Source organism: Gasterosteus aculeatus, chromosome 8, assembly GCF_964276395.1.
Source record: "Gasterosteus aculeatus chromosome 8, fGasAcu3.hap1.1, whole genome shotgun sequence".
Taxonomy (NCBI): Eukaryota; Metazoa; Chordata; class Actinopteri; order Perciformes; family Gasterosteidae; genus Gasterosteus; species Gasterosteus aculeatus.
The window spans coordinates 11,527,532-11,547,668 of record NC_135695.1 but is presented as its reverse complement, the minus strand read 5'-3'; the positions used below and the strand labels follow the sequence as shown (position 1 = coordinate 11,547,668).

The window sequence follows — 20,137 nt, the reverse complement described above, 5'->3', positions numbered from 1 at the left end:
TGCACACAGGCATTCTCTGGACTTCAACGCTCATTAGTGACCTCCTGTGGTTGATGAGATATTCAAAAGCTACTTGTCAGTTTTGTCAAGTTTTAACTTGTCCTTCCTGTCCTGGAAGGACTGGCTCCACATTTCATGCAGTCATTTATGGCACCCAAACAAGAAATCCAACTTACTTTGGTGATACCTTTACTTTTTGCCACAAAAATAACATAACGTAACGTAACATTCGTTGTTTTAAGTGAAATATCTATACCCAATATTGATGGATTGCCCTTTGAGCTTGATCCAAACATTCATGTCCTGCGCAGGATGCATTCTAATTACTTTGAGGCGAATCTCTGACGCCACTATCAGTTTAAAGTTTATATTTGTCTCATCTTTTGGTTATTCCTGTAGCTGCATTAAAACTGGCCAAAGTCCTTCTCATTTGCAAATGAGATACCGGATTCTCTTCATTTCTCTAAAAATCCTTTATGTTAGGATTTATTCGTTCATAGATACGAAATGCTTTTACTTTTTATCAAAATGTTTATTTGGGGTTTATTGATGGCCTTAATAGTTAGAATGCCTCTATTGTTTGAGTTGATGATGATAAGAATGGATACTTGTTATTTTTTTTTATAAATTGTAGTTCTAAAATCTAACAAACCCCTGTTGTGTGTTGTGAAACTTTGGGGCATGGATACATTTTGTCTTTATCCACTTATTTTATATAAAAAAGGAGTATTTAAAGGTTCAGGTCTCCGTATCAGTGGGACTTTAAATCTTTCACTCAGATTTGACTGAGAGGCAAACTGCATCTACTTAAGAAACTGGGGAAGAAGGCGAGGAAACCAAGCCAATGAGAGAGTGGTGACCTTCTGTCCCACAGCCGAGGCCCGATAATCTCACATCAAAGTCTGAGAACCAGACTTGACTGCAACTGGCCCCCGCTCGCTGACTGTATAGTAAGAGTGATGTCTTCAATCGGAAAAGTGCTGCCTAAAACCATTTATTACAGGTAAAGAAGAGGAAGGGCACGGCACTTAAGAGGATTCTCCTAATTACACTGCATTGAAATGTTTGCTTTTCACCTGCGATAAAATATGTATTCTGTATTCTGAAGTTTGTTCAATCAGAGTTGAAAATCTATTTATTTTCTGCAAAAAAAAAAGAACACTTACTAGATCTAAAGTATAAGCTCATTACGTATGTCTGTTTTGTCCCTGTCAATGTGATATTATTGGATTATTATGTGGGCATCAATTGGGGAAAGTATTATACTTCCCTTTTTCGGGAAGTTCTTTGCAAATTCATCACACAGACAATAATGTACATCATTTTTTGTAAACGAAGGAAGGAAGTTATAAAATATAGGATAAAATATCTTAAAGTTATGTTATTATAGTAAAGGTTATTAATTTTGCATTGTCTTATAAACGCCATGCAATCAAACCCCGATTAATCAATTAGCATCATGTGCATTTTACAATTGAAACAAAGCTTTAACCATTGGGACGAGCTCGCTGTCACTCGAGAAAACCACCAGAAAATGCTTTAATTGTATTTGCAGCTAAGAAAGTGTCCCGCCTCTTCGGCGTTTCGATTGGTCCCGTTCAAGAGTGCTCACATTCTCCGCTTCGTGATTGGCCGAGAGAGCTTTCTGTTTTGATCGCCTGCCAGCAGCCGTCTGGAAGGGGAGGGGAGCCGTCTGCCTTCCGCTTCTGGGCTGGATTGACACACAATGAGGAGCAGAGGCTGGGGAGACGCTCCAGAAACGCCGCTGTAAATAAATACAACAACCACTGAGGCCAGAGGAACATGGAGAACCAGGTACGGTGGCTTTCGTGTCTCCTTGTGAATTCTGAAATGTTCACGGAGAAAACGCCAGCCGGGGCGCGCGCCGGCAGGACGGGAATGGAGCCTCCGCTCAGCTAGCCAGAAGGAAAAAAATGCTCCTGCTGCTAATGAACTCGTAGTTGTTTGGCTCTGGAGCTATGCTAGCTGGGCACCCATACATCGGTATTTACAGCTAGCTAGCTCCAGTCTGCCACACCGTTCAGCGGCGTTGACTAGCTGTAGCCACGACCGGGCACACAAAGAGATTCACACCGTGTGTGTATTGCGCTCTATGTTTGAAACGCACATGCACGTTGTTTGAACGCCATGCAGACACATTTGATTCGAGTTTTTTTTTTTTTTGCGGGGGGTGGGGGGGGTGTAAAAGCTAAGCTAAGCTAATCCACCTATCAGCGAGAGTGTCGGCCGTTTGCTAAAGGCTAAGGAGCCGCTGCGAGGCGCCGGGGGAAGCGATTTGTCCTCCCCGGGGCCGGTGCCTGGAGAGGCGGGGTTGCGTCTCCCTCCGCCCCGGCGGCCCCGGAGCCTCTCGTGCGCGGCTAATAACGCGAGCATCGACCGCACAACTTCTGCAATGGCATCGCGTTGTGTGCCAACACTTGGTGAACGTTTAAGGCGTACCACGTTTTTGATTGTTGACTGAGATGCGTGAATCACCTAGGGGAGGGGGGTAAAGAAGCAAATGACAAATGTCTCGTCTTGTGTGCAGACGTTTTACTTGAATCCAGTGGTGATGACCGCCTAGAACGTGGTTTAATGAACTTGCTTCCTCAAATCTATTAATACTACATGTATACATACATTTGCCACAGTTACGGTTTCTGCCATCTCCAAAAGCTGCATCGTTTATCCAGCAGAAACCAAATTACATACGTGCCCGCTGCGAGGGCGATATCGCTTCAGAATGGGTCTCTCTGGGAATGCCTGAGGTTATTCAGCACTATATTTCACATGGTTGGGCCACACACACACACACACACCCACACACAACCATGGAAAGTGGCTGAGCCACTTCCTTGGAGCAAGTCCCCATTCAGCTTTGGCCCCTTTGAAGTTTTAACTGGATGTGTGAGTGTTCATCCAGAGGAAGTCTGCTGCTACAAGTTGTACTTCTGAGATGAATGTTAACTATGTCAAATATTTGCATTTGTGATTCGTACTGTTCAAATAGATGCCCGGTTGTCCGTTCATAGCTATGATTAAAGTAAAGCCATCATGTAGATTATAAAGTTCAGTTGTTAATGTTTTATTGTTGTTGGTACAACTTTATTGTCATTTTTGAGACTTTAGTTTAAGTTCCTGTGGCATTGCATTGCTTTGTACTATCTAATTTGAGCATTATACATTCAATGGAAATTAAGATGCATTGCTGAGTCATTTAATTATGCTGCACGTGTTTCAGAAAAGCCAAATGGTTGTGCAGTTGAGTCTCTCGGATAAAGATAATCAAGTTCAGTCTGTAAATGTTGTACTTGAATGTATTTATTGCACATTACAGCGTAATGACACAGCCGGAGTGCTTCGTGTGTGGATGTTGAAACAACGTTGTGACTTTGTGTGCAAATACGCAGATCTCTATTTTTGGAGTTATGACACCTGCATCGTGAACTCTGCAGTTTGGGATGACAGGATGAGTGACCGTGCAGCTTTTCATAATCCACACGCACACACACACTCGCACTATTTACAGTTCCGGCTTGTTTTCCTTTGGTGCGACTGTGGCTCTGTGACTCCCGCGCGTGTCTCTGGGATGGACCGGGTCCCAAAACAACGAACTGTCCTGTAGCTTGTTGTGACGATGGAGAATTTCGCCGAAGTCTGTAGCTTCACCAGCTGCTGTCACATGAGTCTGTGTGTCTCCTCTGGGAAACTTTCTGACTTGAAAAAAAAATTGTAAATTAGCTGGCAGAGATTAACATGGTCTCGAGGGGTGTTATTTACACGTCAGGTGGGGATTGTTTTCATGGGAGCCAGTGTGTCTGCCAGAATTTATATTTCCCCTCAATTGGAGCTATGTTCTGAGGGAGAAGAGAATGCATCGACGCTTCATGTCAATGTCAGTGGTTTTGTTGTCATTACAGAAAAAAGCTTAATAAATGTGTTGCGACAGTTCCTTTTTTTCTACCTGATGCTAGTGGAATAGAATGTCATCGTCATGTTTTGGGCAGTGCACCAATGTGTGGATCATTTCGACCTTCATCTTGTTTGTTTTCTCAGCTTAACATTTCTCGCTGGGCTCTCGATGTTGTGGTCAGCAGTCAGAATTATTCAGCTGTGAGGTTTTCAGATTGATGCTCTTCATATTTTCAGACCGTTGTTTCTCTAGTAGCAACTTAGAAATTCTCCAATTCTTGATTGATCTGTACATTATTTTCTTGATTAATGTCTATTTTCTTGTATTTTCTTGTTTTGTCTATTGGATGTCAAAAGCCCTAAAGTGATGTCTTTAAATATCTGGTGTCCATCAACAATCAGTCCAAAACACAAATATCATAAATATCGTATCATAAATCAAAGAAAAGCAGCGTAAAGGTTGTTCAAAGGTCTAATGCAATTTAATTAATTATGGAAATAGTTGCTTAAGTAGTCTCTTGTCCAGCTAATCAATCAGCTGGGCTCTAATGTTCTCAACCTCACATTGCCTCTGGGCTCTTCATTTTCTCATCAATGGGATAAATGTCAGGTTTTATTTCTAATAGAATGTCACTGTCGTCGTCATGCTGTTTTCGGCTCATCCTTAAACCGTGGCGTTGCAGAGTTGTCCGTGGGTGGAAAGCGGCGCTGTTGAGGATTGGAGAAACTCCACGGCGGCGGCGCAGTGTGGGTGTGGTGGAGTCTGGAGTTTAAGGGCATTACTGCCACAGAATGGCTGGGCAGAGTGCCAGGGTGTGTGTGTGTGTGTGTGTGTGTGTGTGTGTGTGTGTGTGTGTGTGTGTGTGTGTGTGTGTGTGTGTGTGTGTGTGTGTGTGTGTGTGTGTGTGTGTGTGTGTGTGTGTGTGTGTGTGTGTGTGTGTGTGTGTGTGTGTGTGTGTGTGTGTGTGTGTGAGAAAGAGAGAGAGAGTGCCAGACTAGCTCATCTCAATCCCGTTTCCTTTAATCCCCCCACTCAGTCCCAGCTCACGAGCTGCTCTGTGCTTGGGCCAAATCCACACATTCTTCAGCCCTCCCCTGGACATAAAGTAGCTTTCTGTCCCCTCTCGTCACCCCCCTCTTCCCTTCTTCACTCCCAATGCCACGGCCTCATCTCCTGCCATGGCCGTCCCCACCAGCACAGTGTCATTTACTAATGCTGTCATTGTTTCCTAGCAGAGAGTCAGCCCAAAAATGTTCCCCTCCTCCGGACAAACCTTTATAGATCCGCCGGCTCGGGCATCTAATCTGTCCCATTCCACCGGGGGCGTCCCAGCACTTGTCCAGCTTTGTGTTTGTCCTGACCGAGTGTTCGGCCTCGCCTCTTCGAGTGAAAAGTCCACATGCTCCAAAAATAGAGATTCGCAGGTTTTAGTTCAAGGTGGAATCAGAAACCAGTGAGTAATGGCGGTGTGGTACAATCTCATTACCAGCTCTGCCCGTGATCTTATGCTGGAAAAATAAAGTTGACGTTACTTATAAAACTTGTTTTATCGTAAACAACGAACAAAAAGGAAACCATCTCTGTGCATTTCTTCTATTTCTCTCTGCTCATTACATCATGTGTATCCGTTTCTGGATCTAAATGACCTTTGTCAATCACCCGGTTTTTGACTATTCTCCCACGTCTACAGGCCTCGCAGAGCGACAGTGTTTTGATATTTTCTGTCTTTTTTCAGTGCACAGTGCAGGTGAAGCTGGAGTTGGGCCACAGAGCCCAGCTGAGGAAGAAAGTGACATCGGAAGGCTTCACCCACGACTGGATGGTGTTTGTCCGAGGGCCGGAGACCGGCAACATCCAGCACTTTGTAGAGAAGGTCGTCTTCCGCCTGCACGAGAGCTTCCCCAAACCCAAGAGAGGTGAGAACACAATATTTGTCACAGAGTTTACATACAGGTAATTGAGTGCTATAGATTTAATGATGTCTTTTTTTTAAATGTATATGGGAACTAATTTCACATATTAAAACAATAAACAGGTACATAGAAGAGAGTGGCAAATAAACACAGAGAGGGAGGTTCACATTCTCCAGATTCCATTCTTTAAAAAACATTTATTTTTTATCAGCATTCAAGCAGGCGCAATGACGTTCTTGTTTTTCAAATTGAACTCTGTTAACGTGATCATTCACAGAGGTCAAAGTGAGGGCAACCAATACGCACACAGCCTCCACAAATAGTGGATATAATGGTGCAAGGAAATAATCCATGTGTCGTGCGTCTCTTGACATGTACATCTCTTTTATATATCGTTGCCCTCACTTTAGTGTAAATGCTCAAATGTCTCCCAAGTTGGAACTCTTATATGATTTATTATTATGTGAAACGGTTTTGTGTCCTGTGACTGGACAAAAGTCTTCTCATTCTGACTAATTCATCTATTTTCCATCCTCAATCTGACTTCATATTAGCGTAACGTTTGCTCAGACTGTTTTCCTAGTAAATACATGTGTGCCCCAAATTAACCCGTTTCGATGGATGACACTCGTGCGAGTAATGTGCTCACTGCCGTTGACGTGTTTTTGTCTGCAGTATGCAAGGAGCCTCCGTACAAAGTGGAGGAGTCGGGCTACGCCGGTTTCCTCATGCCTATTGAGGTTTACTTTAAGAACAAGGTGAGGTTGGCAGGACACGGGGTGTAAAGCTCCTTGTTGCTGTATTTATAGAAATTATCTTTAAGCTGTGGAGGGAAAATGAAAAGTGTAGCTAGTTTCAATATTGAGTTGTATAAATTGATTTATGCGTTTAGTGGTAGTTTTACTACAGAATATTAATTAATATATAATAAATATTGTTGACGATGATTTGTTGTGAACAGGAAAACAGGTTTTTCCTGCAGAAATGTATCCGTGTTCAGCAGGTTAATTCCATAACAAGCTTAGAAGAAACCAATTCTTCCTTTTTCCATCTTTTAAAAATCAGGTTGTTGTCCTGATTGTGAGTCTTTTAAGTTTAAGTGAGAGAAATAAAACCAGCACACGCTGCATTACTGGCACCGTCCTCCATGAACATGAATGATGAAAACAAGGAAGCTTAAAACTCGCTGTATACAATGAGGACAATGTTTAGGAGGTGTGTGCACATTAGTGTACCATCGTCTCCTCTGGCTCTGTAATATTAAACCTCTGGACCGCACCCAAAAATGTTACATCATCCTCTTATGTGGATTTAAGTTATACATTATAGATACGACTGTCCAGAAGATCAAGGAAAAGGAGCCAGCAAGAAGAGTGTAAATTGATCCATCTGTATTTACCGGAGGACTTTTTTGTTTTATAAAATCTCAAGCGTTTAATGAGTCTTCCTTGCCTTTTCACCGCATGTTTGCTGATTCTTATAAGTGTCTGTCTCTGTTTGTTTTAATTACTTCCTGTGTGATGGTTCATTCATTCAGATTTTTTATTTTGCTCTAAAATATACTTGTTATATTATGCTAGAAGTTTTAAAACTGAAAGATTTCTGTTGTCTTCCTTCAGGAGGAGCCAAAAAAAGTGTGCTTCAATTACGACCTATTCCTCAACTTGGAGGGCAACCCACCCGTCAACCACCTGCGCTGTGAGAAGCTTACCTTCAACAACCCCACCCAAGAGTTCAGGAGAAAGCTGATCAAAGCCGGAGGGGTGAGGCACTCACACACACACACACACACACATACACACACACACACACACACACACACAGGCTGTTTCACTGGACTAAACGGTCTAAATGATCGACTCGGGTCAAGAGCAGATGCCAGAGTTGTCAATAGAGTTTCCTCAAAACAGGCCGTAGGTATTAACAAGCCTCGTAGTTCATTGACAGTAGATGTTAATGTAAGTTATAAACTGATTTCATACGCGATAAGGAGTCATTGCGAGGTGTTATACACGTGTAGGAAAAAGAGGCAGCTTTAGCAAAGAATGAAACTAACAAGTCACTGTGAAAACAGTGAGATCGGCCGTTTCTTGATGGTTTTCATCGGGAGCGATTGCTGGGATTTTGCCAAATGAGACAAAATCCCCACGGGTTCACTAGAAAATCCCTTCAGCTCAGCCAGCAGCAACCAGCCCACCTTGGACAGACCCGGGTTCAACTTGATGCAGCCTCTGACCTGCAGACAGAAGCCCATGGCGGGCGGAGCAGAGATCAAGGCTCCGCAGCAGCTTCACCTCCTCCGTCAAAGGAGGCGAGACCTCATTGCTACAATTCACTTCATCCACTCCATCCATCTCAAATTATTATGACTTTGTTTCCGAAAAATCGTTTTTGCTTTTTTTCATGTATTTGGAATAGCGGACGGCTTAAAATACTGCAATACCCTAAAGACTGATCCGGGTCAAAACAAAAACAAATCAACTAAAGACTGTCTGCAGTCAAAGTAAATCCAGTGCCTTGTACACTATATAATAATTTACAGTGAATGAGATCAACAGAGAAGCATAACAGTCTCCCCCCCCCCCCCCCTTCATTCCAGGTATTGGTGGTTCCAGAGGGGGCTGAAGCCGTGTCGAGGCCCAGTCCGGACTACCCGATGCTCCCCACCATTCCCCTCTCTGCCTTCTCCGACCCCAAGAAGACGAAGACCTCTCATGTGTCAAAGGTTGGTTTAATTGAGTTATCTAAGCTTACTCCTTCATTAGGAGTCTTTACCCACTGAGGGCCACAACTCCATGATCATTCCAGTCAATTTTTAATGACATTTTTGGGGGGGAGGAATAGGGGCAAATGTCTAAATGAACTAATTGAATCAGTCTCGAGGTCCCACTGAGACTTCTAATCATAGCCAGCAGTTTTTGATCAACTCAATGCAGAAGAACGCGGCCAGCTTATCTGCCACGAGAGGGGACGTCTATCAGGAGAAAACCGGTCACTGATCCCGTTTCCATTGTTGCTTTCGTTTTGGTGTCGAGCCTTCAGGGACTTTCAGAGGCCGTTATACTGTCATCCCCGCTTTTAGAGTGTTGTATGGTGATCTTCTCCGTGTGTGTATTTTCCTCCTCTTTGTGCCTCCGCTAGCGGCCAGGCTCCAGGAATCGTGGTCTGTTAGTCGATCCACCACTTTGTACCAAATTTCATGGAAATCAATGATAGTTGTTGAGGTAATTCCGTGTGGATCCAGACAGTCTCAACTCCCAAATGATTAATCCCAGGGACTCCCTGCCGTTGCCTATAGCACCACCATAAAGTTGACGTTTGGATGGTTTATAAGCAGAAACAAGACTTTCCCGTCAGCCTGTGCTTACCTTGCGCTTTAGAAAATGTCAGCGTGCTCACGCACTCCGCAAACATGGAGAACATGGTCAACATATTAATGAATTCAACATTTAGCTAACTCTGCCCACGTCAGTGTTTCCCACACATAGACTAATTTGTGGCGGTGCGCCACAGATTCATCGCCAGCCGCCACACATTCCATTTGGTATATTTTTTTAACGCCATTTAAATCACGCAGCGGATTCGTTCAGCTGCATTTCCTTTTCCCTGCTCTCCCTCCGTCTCTGTCAGTCACGTGTCTCTTTTTTTTTTAGCCCCGCAAAATCCGTTGCTTTGACAGACGTTGCAGACTTTGCGCATGTCGGCTGTAACAACAAGTAGTATAGGGTGTGAAATGTGTACTACAACTATGGGAGTTGTATATAGTGTGAATTGTGTACAGTTCTATCTAGCAATGTGTGTTTTAGTACGACGTTGGTCGTACACCCGTCAGCCCCCACACATTGACGTTGGATCTGTGGGAAACACTGCACATAGTGCATTAAAGTGTGGCAGATGTCCTAACATGCCTGTAGAATGAACTGTAGTTGTGTTGTTGTGTAGAGAAGTTTTGGACTGATTACTGAATCAGAGGGGAATGGTTTTGGGCAGAAGTTCCCTCTTTGTGATCACGTTATTTGCTGTGAAGCAGATGTCAGAGTAGACCGGTGAAGCCTCGAGGAGGGCTTTGTGCTGCTGAGTCTTTGGCTGAGTGCTTTACGGGTAAATTATCGATGACCCTGCTTTTTGTTTTCTCCCTCCAGGAACCCAGCAAAGAGGGGAGTGGTGGCAGCAGCAAAGGACCCAAACCGCACAAGCTGACCAAGGAGCACCGCGAACGGCCCCGAAAAGACTCTGAGAGTAAAGCCACCTCGAAGGGAGACAACGACAGAGACGGAAGCAGCAAGAGCAGCCGCGATCCTCCCTCTTCCTCATCGTCATCTTCGAAAAAGCCGTCAGAGATCAAAGTGAAAGAGGAAGTTAAGGTCATACCCAAGGCCGCCTTCAAAGAGCCCAAACTCACCCTGAAGGAGTCGAAAATAGAAGGCACGTCACCAAAAGGAGGGGGTGCAGGGAGTGGAGGGGGGGGTGGAGGAGGAGGAGGAGGAGGAGGAGGTGGAGGAGGGCCTGCAGAATCTAAAGTCCCGGGGAAACGACCCTCCACTGTAGAGTCTCCCAAACCAAGCGCTAAGAAGCAGAAGAAGGGCAGCTCAGAGGGGCCCAAAGGGTCCAGCGGCGGGGTCTTTACGGGAACTTCTCCTCGTGTCTCCTCCTCGTCTGCGGCCGGCCAACCGTACGCAGAGAAGAAACCTCCGAAGGAAAAAGGTCGCTGGGCCAAAGGCAAAAATGACACGCAGGAGCCAAAGGAGCCCAAGAAACTCCCGGAGTCGGAAGAATCAAATTCAGAGGATGAAGCGTCGTCCAAGTCAGAGGTACGTCTGTTTCCCGAAAGAGGGAAAGGACTGTACAGTCCTGCAGTTTATATTCTTCTGTGCGAACCCTGACAAGAGAAACTTAAATTAATTTAATAGCTGTAATTATTAAAATATTTGTTGAGAATTCAATTGATTAATTATTGGTTGGTCAATGAATTATTTCAGCTACAATTTAAACTATACTATGTTTCATGTTTTTGAGACGGGGAGAACAGCACCACAACCATGTTGATCCTCAACCCCTTTCAAGTTTTTTGACACTCATCATCATCATCATCATCCTCTTCTTATTCTCTCTTACAGCAGTCAGCACCTTCAAGTCCTTCCAACTCCAGCTCCAGCTCCGACTCCAGTTCAGATTCAGACTTTGAGCCGGGCCAGAAACAAGGACAAGGTAGAGTCCACTCGCCCTGTTATGTGGCAGAGAGGAGCGTTCATGTTGAAGTTAACTGGTTGGTGTGACTTGTGTTTCATTGATTGTGTTATTCTGTCCACCTCTTCCAGGCCCCCTTCGATCGATGGTGGAGGAGATCCAGTCAGAAGAGTCGGATGACGACGACAGCAGTTCGGAGGAGGGGACGCCCATCAAGACCAACCCCCCCAACCGCGACTCTCGGTCCGTCTCCCTCTTAAAATGTCACAGGCTTCGACCAAAAACACTGCTTACTATGGACTTTTTACTGCAAAGAAGTGGCTGCAGAATTGTCGCGTGGTTTTTCTACATTTTCAGAAACTCGTTGAAATACCTTTTGTGACGTTTCTCAAGGAGCCTCTATAGATATATATTTTTCAATCGTTCAAAATTAAAATGATCATAAAAACCATTGGATGGAGCTTTTTGATCAAATCTGTATATTTTTTTCCATTTACTCATTTTTAGTTCTGCAGGTCAGGGCCTTCATCACACAGGACATTACTCATTGAATGCGTATAATATTATATAGTAAATAACAGTTCTATATCGTCATTGCTAAACAAAATGACAATGTGATGTGTCGGTCCATGTGTGGTTGACCTCTGACCTCCCCCTTTCAGACTGAGTCTGGACAGCGAGAGCGACAGCAGCGACGGCTCGCACAGTCTCAGTCGAGACCCTGCCCCTCCTCCGCAGAAACACAGCTCTTCCAATAACAAAGTACGTCCCGCTGACAACCTTTTACTGCCTGCTTTCATTGATGTATCGAAAAACATGGAAATAGTTTCATCTGGATTTATTTATTCTCAGTAATATTGAGTTTGTCTTGGTCCATAAATATCCTCGGCCTACATGAACAGGACTTTCCTGATGCATTACGTTGGTTATATGTGGGGTTTTGTGGGTAAAATGAACTCCGGCAATGTATTTTGTACGTTTTGATCGGAAGTAAAATGGTCAAAGACATTTGTTTTGACAAAGAACTCATTTTGAATTGAATATTTCTAATTCCTTGGTTCCTGCCCAACATACGTAGCCTAAAGACATTCAGCAGACAGACAGACCTCTCTTACATATCCAGTGTCCCAGATAGTCTCATGGTCTCACGTTACTGCCTGTCTCTCTTCTCTTTCTTCCTCCTTCCCTTTTTTCCTCTCCCTCCTTTTCTCTGCAGGTTTCAGGCAGGAAGAGTCCAGATTCCTCGTTTCGCTCGGAGAAGGTGTTGAAGAAGGGATACGACAAGGTAGGAAGGGTAAATCAAACTTTTTTTTTTATGCTTTTCCTCACATACACATACACACACACACAGTATTTTTACCACATTCATTGGGTGCATTAATGAATTCAAGATGGAGTCAGACAGTGAATTGATCCAGATGTGCTGACAGACTGTGGCCTATTAACCCTTGAAAAGAAAAGCCTTTTCTTTCTTTGGTGTCACGAGATGATTCATGAATCGGCCAATCCTAGATCACTCCTCCTTATTTAAGCTAATGGGGAAGAAAAGGTGAATCTCACAGCGATTTACATTCAAAAGAGGCCAGGGCTACTGAATAACGTTGACTACAATGCACCATAAACACCTTGTGTTTGTTCTGTATTTATTGCTAGATTCACTATTGTGCATAAGTGAGTTTATGATCGACAGTCACAAAAATCCAGTTTTCCAAAAATCCTATTGTGTAATTAAAATTTCCTTCGTGTCTCTGCTGCAAATACTTAATTTGAGGGACACACTTGGATTACAGTCCGGTAGTAGCGTAACAAACTAACAATTTTCCTTAATGTTTCTCCAATGATTTTTTCAAATAGTAATTTCCCACCTAACTCAGATGGTTTTGGTGTCCTGATTATCTTGTCAGCAAAGGTGTTGAAAAAGTAATCCAATTAGGCCATGCAATGGCTCAGGCAGATTCATTTACCCCATCTTCACACACAAGTTTAAATTCCAGTTCCATTCCGTCATCTTTGTCACTCTACTGACCATGTTCTCTGCTATCTGTGCAGGCCTACACAGAAGAACTGGTGGACCTTCATCGCAGACTGATGGCTTTAAGGGAACGTAATGTCCTACAGCAGGTTCATGCTTCCGTTTTTGCTTGTTAATGTTCTACAAGGAAATCTAGCATTGTTAGCATCCGAATGATTAACCCTTTCAGGAAAAAGTAATGGCACCAACCATTGAATCATTGACATGAATGTAAAACAACTGCATAATTTGATACATGGATGGAAAAACTTTTTAAGAGGTGTAAGCCATGTAGTGACCATAAAGAAAATATATTTTTAGATATATATAACTGTGGATTGTTCTAGTGGCTGTTTAATGTGTTTTTGTGGCGTTGCACTCAGCATCATGAACTGATCTGCTTTTTTAAAAATCCGTTCAGCCTCACACAAAACATGCATGTAGCGCACACTGTGACAGCTGCGGCACAAAGTAGCCACACACACACCATGTTGTCTGTGTGGAAGATCTTTACTGTAAGTGGAACAACCTTAAAAATACATTTTCTACAACTGTTAGTTTTATTGTGAACAATTTCATTTTAGGTCTCTATAACAGAATTATACAATTATAAGTCTTAGACAGATAAAACAATTAGCAGGTGAGACTTTTATCCAATATCCAGGAAATAGCCCGTAAAATCGTACCTCTATTTAGTACTGATGAAATATGGGCTTTGATGGTAGGGATGTTTTTTTTCTTCAAATATATATCCTGTGAATGTGACCCTGGGGCAAAGTGATTTGGGCAAATGCTAATTATTATCTCCTCTCTTAGATTGTGAACCTAATTGAGGAGACGGGCCACTTCAACGTGACCAACACCACCTTTGACTTTGACCTCTTTTCACTGGACGAGTCCACTGTCCGCAAACTACAGAGCTACTTGGAGGCGACGGCCACGTGACAGGAAATCGACACCGGTGCGGGGAAACCGGCCTGTGGATTGCGGCGGCGGAGGTAGACTCGCCAACATGCCCCTCCCCACCCCCAGCCACCCCCCTTTTTAAGTTGGGGAAGAGAAGCCAGATCATGTCACAGCTGTTTCACAGGCCTGACTGAACCATTGAACAACGACCAGACAAATGGAATCACACGAACAGACACAAGCACACACGAAGACGCAGCACCTTCAAGTGACACTGGGGAGGAAACTGAAGGAGGTGGTCAAGGAGGGGGGGACGACTGGCAGGGCTATCTACAGAGGATTTTCACTACACGTGTTGTTTTTTGTTGTTTCTTTTGAGTCTGTGCAGAGCTGTGGTATGCACCTCACACCCCCTCCTCCACCCTCCTGCACGCCTTCTTTTGCAAACCCAATACTTCCCCTCCTCCTCTCCCTCCCCCTTCACACAAACACTCCTCACTCGGCTGAACACTTCAGTCCCCTTCCCCCTGTTGTCAGCTGGAGCTCATTTCTCTCTAGGCATACTCTTTTATTTGTGCGTGCGTGCGTGCGTGCGTGCGTGCGTGTGTGCGTGCGTGCATGCAAGGACTGCTGAGGTTTAAGAGATGTGATCTTTGTGGGTACCAACTAAAGCTTGGGCACAGACGACAGCCGGTTTCCCTCCTTCACACACAAACAAATACAGATTCAGGTAATTGACTTAACCCCTCCCCCTATTTATGAGCAGTGCACAAACATTTATAAACGTTTTGTACAACACACAATAACGTTTTGTACAACACACAATTTTACCACCAACCTCCTCCTAGGTTGAGGTTTGTTCGTAAACTGATCATGAAATACAGTTTAGTAAAAAACAAATGAGAAAGATTTTACAGTGCATAGCTTAATAGAAAGGGGGGTTAAAATAAAAAGGAACCTGCATTTGTCTCCCAGGTCCCTGCACTTGTGTGTGTGTGCGTGCGCGTGTGTGTACGTCAGAGAAAGACTTGGTTTTGGATGAGGTTTCTCTGATGTCTGAACATGGAGTTTCCCCCCTACTTCCTCGCACTGAAAGCTGAGCCCTGACCTCCTACCAACGGGCCCCCCACCCCCCCCCCCCCCCCCCCCCCACCCCTCTCACTCCATCCCTTCCCTCCCGTCCTCATATTGGCGTGCATGAAAGGGCTCGACTGCTCATGGCCAGAGCAGTGGAGGATCACTCCTGAATTGCCTTCTAAGTGGTGGCTAATAGGGTGGGGGTGGAGGGGGCTTCAAAAAAGACGTGAAAAAGTAGCCATACTCCCAGAATCCAAAAATAAGGAGAGAGAAAAGAATAGGGGCCACGCTTTTTTACATTTTATTTTTCTACAAGTGCATTTTGTGTATTTATTCCCAGACTGCGGTAAAGATAACCTGTGCGCTATGAATGTAAATCGCTTTTACTTTTCTATGGCTAGCAACAGCCCCACTCTAGTGCCTTTTTCTGCTACCTGCAGTGTGATGGGGGGTGTGCACTCTGTTAGCCATGTTACACAGATTGAAATACCCCCACCCCCCCACCCCACAATACACCCCTTGAGGAAACAAGTGTTATACAGGTGTTATAAACGGATGCCTGAATATCCAGTATTGTCTTAATAGCTTCCATCCCTGCTTCTCTCTTTCCAGTGTCTCTGTATGACGTTGTTATCGGCGGCATTCTTATTAATTAACCCCTCTAGAAGTTTTAATACCACGATTTGACTCCTATGGTGGCCATTTTTTTAATGTTCCTTCTTTCTGAGATGAGTCTGAGTGTTTTTAAGCAGATGCGTCAGGTTGCTTTGGCTGTGTTGTGTGTTTCGTGAGCTGTTTGTTGTTGAATAGCTCCACCATCACGCGGTGTGAAGCATTTGATACCACGTAACCAGGCGCTTGAAGAGCATCAACAAAGGGCAAGTAGGCAGACAAACGAGCTGAAGGAAACCCAGCTTGTGTTTTCTATCCCCGATTATCTCAACTGTATCTTCCAGGGGGCCTGCATCAGGAGCCAGATCAGAGGGTTTCATACGCCACTCAATCTGACCGATCCCACTAAGCCGGCTTGCGTCAATCCGTTCACAGCACTGAACCTGACCCCTCACTTTCAAGAACCACGTCAAAACCTTTTAAGCAATTACTATTAATGAGCACAAAGCAGCATGTAAACTCACTTAGCCTTACATGCTAACTATATCAGAACATTACGATATTTTGTTTACTCTTTCAACTTCTAATCTTTTAGATTCCCCCAATGCTTTCAGCATGACACACAGAGCAAGGTGGCCAGTTATTACTGTTGATTAACATTTACAGTTGCTTGTATTTTAAATTATTGAATAGATCCAAAAAAGAGTTTTCTTTTTTTCGTTAAGGATCCAGTAAACAACTCCAAAGAAGATTGAGGGACTTCAACACAGTGTTTCTATTGAGGTCAAAGTGAGGACCATGACCAAGTATAGTTGCTATGGTTACATGTAATCTGATATACCTCAGGAGCAATTTGCCTGCAATTAAACTGGCTGGATCTTTGTTGAAGATGTCACATACTTTTACATTAAGATGTTTCCTCTATCTCCATGAAGAAGAAACGGTGTCATTTAAAAGTTAGTTGGTCTAACTTTGTCTTTAAAAAAAAAAAAATGTTTTCAACTCCATGAACGTCTTACTTCAGCACTGACATTTCCTCAGAGAGCTCAAATGTTTTATGTTGTTATGCCCCTTTTAATGTAAACAAACTCCAACCTACTTTGGTTCGTTGTGTGTGAACGGAACCACGAGTCCGCCTGGTGAGACCGGCTTCCCGGATCACCAGTGTTGTGATGCAGGAAAACCCCAAAGAAAGCCAGAATGAGGTGAAATTGCATCTTGATTCAGGCCCCTGTTGTGTTAGTTCCTGTGGCCCCTTTCGGCTTTACACACACACACACACACACACAGCAGCCCACTGTGGTATGAACCTTCCATGAGCAATTCCCTCCCTCCTTTTTTTCTTCTTTTCTCTTCCAGCCAACGGGTTTTTTTTTATTCTGACGCCTCTATAGCTTTAATACTTCTTTCTTCTTCTGTTGCCTGGCTCAGCGACACGAACACACTCCCCCGGCCCTTACTGTAAACGCTGTTTGAGCATGGAAACTGTTTCTCGAAAAGAAAAAATGGATTCCTGCCGCCTTATGTGCCCTGCAGTAACCCCTCCCCCTCCCTCCTGCCCGCACTTCTTCCCCCGTCCCACCTCGTTCTCTCAAGGTGTGCCTCCGTCAACCCAACTTGAGTACCGAGAACGAACTTTGCATCTCGTGCGAGTGACGTTTGTGCATCTGCGAGTGTGTTTGTCAGCGACAGGAGAAATTTTAAAAACCGACCTTCCTGTCCGTCTTCTGTGCTGGAACTTTTAAATCCTAGTTCATGAACTTTGACCTTTGACCAGGCACTCATTCAGTCCCTTGTGGTGGTTGAGAAAGGGAGGTTACGTGGGGACTCGAGAGGAGCCCTACTGTCTACACACAGTCAATGTTTTATTTATGGACCTCTGCACTTTTGGCTGTGATGACTTCAGTACTTAAGTAGTTACCTGAACTGTATTTTTAAGGATTTTATACAATATTTACATGCAATACGATATGAATTGATTTTTTTTTTTTTTTGCCAACCTTTTTTTTTTATGTCATCTTGTTTTGTTTTCTTATTTAATTGTCATTATTTTGGCATGATTTGTCACTATTATTCACAAAACAAACATTGCTAGGTGTAAAACATGGATGGGGATGTTCCCACAATGTTTTGTTTTTTCTGATGACAGCTGAACACCAAGAAGAAGCAGGTGTAGGAAAATGTTTGCTGGATGAGCTAAACTTGAGAACGAGTCAATTTGTTTCAGGGAACTAAACTCTGCTTTTTTTCTGTATCCTGTCCAGAGGGGATTTGAGTCTTTGTTTTCTACTCTTTCATAGACGTCTTTTCCCAAACAAAAAATGGGCCCAACATTTTAAGTTATTTTAACTTCAGCCTGAAGAAATGCATCATAGGAAACAAAGGAGTTGGCTGGAGCTGTTCTCAGCACTGCTGCTACCGGAAGTAAAAATGCCATTTCTTCCCACATACAGTGTTGAATTACTCATAGTTCAAGCACTTTTGCAGCTTGAATCTACTTGAAACTCTTCCGTTTTAATCATCAAGTCCAAATGATTTAAAAACCGCTTTAAACAAACATTAGAATTTACAACTCTGCGAGGCGAGAAACTTCCAATCATAAAGTTCTATCCTATGCGGCTAAACACGGGCAGAAACTCATGCTGTTGGGACTGCTGATTGTATAATCTCTTCAATCGGTTCTTTTTTGGGTCCCTTTAGGAGCAATTCTGCCAATGTGATGCTGCGTTCTGTAAAAATGAAAACTGGCCACCTATTTAACGGGGATCTTGAATGAGTGTTGATGGTACATGTAATCCGTTTGTTCTGTATTGTTCCAGAATGCGGATCCCTTCCGGCGGGGTGCCGTGCCGGCTGTGCCTACGTGTACCAGTATGCATCGCACTTTAGATACGGCTGATAAATGAACAAAATAAACTCCCAAAATGTTAGCTTTGAAAATAATATTGGAAATTACAAACATAGCGTTTCTCTCCTCCGCCGAACAGATCGGTCTTCGCTCATCGCACACTCCAAAAACTTAAAAACTCACCAGATCCACGTTCGTCCGAACAGTGTTCCAACAATCATCAACGCTCATCGAAAACAAATCCTCAAGCCACAGAATAAGATGTGAGAATATGCCCGTCCTGTAGCTGCTCTTCCCCTCTGCCTTGCCAGCGGCTCATTGCGACTCCAACAAAAAGATTTTATCTCATCAATAATGTCTCCACAGCTCCGTTCTCTCCAACGACGTCACTGTCACATCACTGGATGCAGGAACAACACATTTTTCAAAGAGAACATCGGCAAGAGCTGCAGGCCTTTTTTTATTTTTTGTTGAATTTTTTATTTTTTAACTCCACTGTGCCTCGATGTGGCTCCTTCTCCATTGCAATGACTGCTGAGGCTTATGGGTATTGTAGTACTCCCAGCCGCCTGCCAACCAAAATGACAGATAAAACACAATTTCTCATAAACCTGGGTTGATAAGTTAGAAACTGGGGGCCCTAATGTAAACCACTGTAACAGTTACGTTTTCTGTACGGGGCCCTTTTGTGATCTAATGTGGAGCAACATTGAACACCGGAAAAAAAAGTGCAAATGGGTGTAAGGATTGCAGAGGAATCCCCCCTGTCCCATTTACTTTGCAACCCGTTGCTGCTTTGTTGTGTGAAACATTTCAGCTGAGACTATATTATATATAATATGTGTATAATACAGCAAAGGTAGAATATCTACTGTGTGGATCTTTAGAGGATGAGGAAAAAAAGCTAAAACAAAGCAGGTGGTTGCAAATATGTGTTGGGGGGGCGCGTGCAGACGGGATGTATCCTGTGTCAGTGGTCGTCATAATGTGTCTGTGACAAGGATACAGGGATGCCTGTATTTAAAAAGGTTTGATTCTTTTTTTTTGAAAATGCGGGAGAAATGTCTGAAATGTGTTTTCTTATATGTGGTCCAAGAAGAACAAACTGGATGTGCTGAACAATTTGGTATTTTTTGAAGAAAAGAAAACTTTGCATTACAATGCCACCATGTGGCCATAATGATGCAAGTTTTTAACGAGGACAAAACATTGTTATTTTACTGTTTATTTTTTATTTCTAAATCATATTATTAATAAAGTCATTAAGTACTGTTGTCCACGCGTGTGTCCAACCATCATTGACCGTTGTGTGACCCGGTCACGGGTGTCCGTAAAGGGTTCACGTAGAGTTCATGTGATGGTCAATGCAGTCCGCGGGGTTAAAAGGACACGCAGCGGGCCGGCCAATAACGCTCACGATCCATTCACCACTTATGGAGGAAATGTCAATAAATTGTATTCTGACACAGCTCCACACTGAGGAAACCTAATGTGGGTTTTGGTTGTTTTTTTTATGTCTCTGGGTGTGAAACACCGCTGTGGGAAAATGTTACAAATGTATCACTAAGATTCGTGTATGGCAGCACTGGATATTTACCTGATCTTTGGGGTTGTGATGAAATATATTTGTCACGTATTTCCATTTGGAGAATAAACCAAAAACAGCCACA

General features: G+C 43.6%; 1 protein-coding gene across 2 annotated transcripts; it reads left to right on the top strand.

The window, feature by feature from the left end:
- The first annotated feature begins 1,559 nt into the window (after positions 1-1,559).
- On the top strand, positions 1,560-19,741 carry mllt1a (MLLT1 super elongation complex subunit a). Of its 2 annotated transcripts, none has more exons than XM_040183909.2 (12): positions 1,560-1,815; positions 5,649-5,829; positions 6,502-6,584; positions 7,446-7,589; positions 8,426-8,551; positions 9,969-10,637; positions 10,944-11,034; positions 11,145-11,256; positions 11,676-11,775; positions 12,230-12,307; positions 13,063-13,134; positions 13,841-19,741. In XM_040183909.2, exons 1-12 carry the CDS (start codon positions 1,804-1,806, stop codon positions 13,967-13,969), a joined length of 1,797 nt encoding a protein of 598 aa, XP_040039843.2. In that variant the 5' UTR covers positions 1,560-1,803; the 3' UTR covers positions 13,970-19,741. The 2 variants fall into 2 exon arrangements, with proteins under 2 accessions (XP_040039843.2, XP_040039844.2); XM_040183910.2 differs by having other exon boundaries at positions 12,230-12,298; positions 13,841-14,830.
- The last annotated feature ends 396 nt before the right edge of the window (positions 19,742-20,137 follow it).

Bases quoted from the DNA above. Each gene is read 5' to 3' on its own strand.
- mllt1a (XM_040183909.2), top strand. The intron at 10,638-10,943 runs GTACGTCTGTTT...TCTCTCTTACAG, and splicing joins AAGCGTCGTCCAAGTCAGAG to CAGTCAGCACCTTCAAGTCC. The intron at 11,035-11,144 runs GTAGAGTCCACT...CACCTCTTCCAG, and splicing joins GGGCCAGAAACAAGGACAAG to GCCCCCTTCGATCGATGGTG.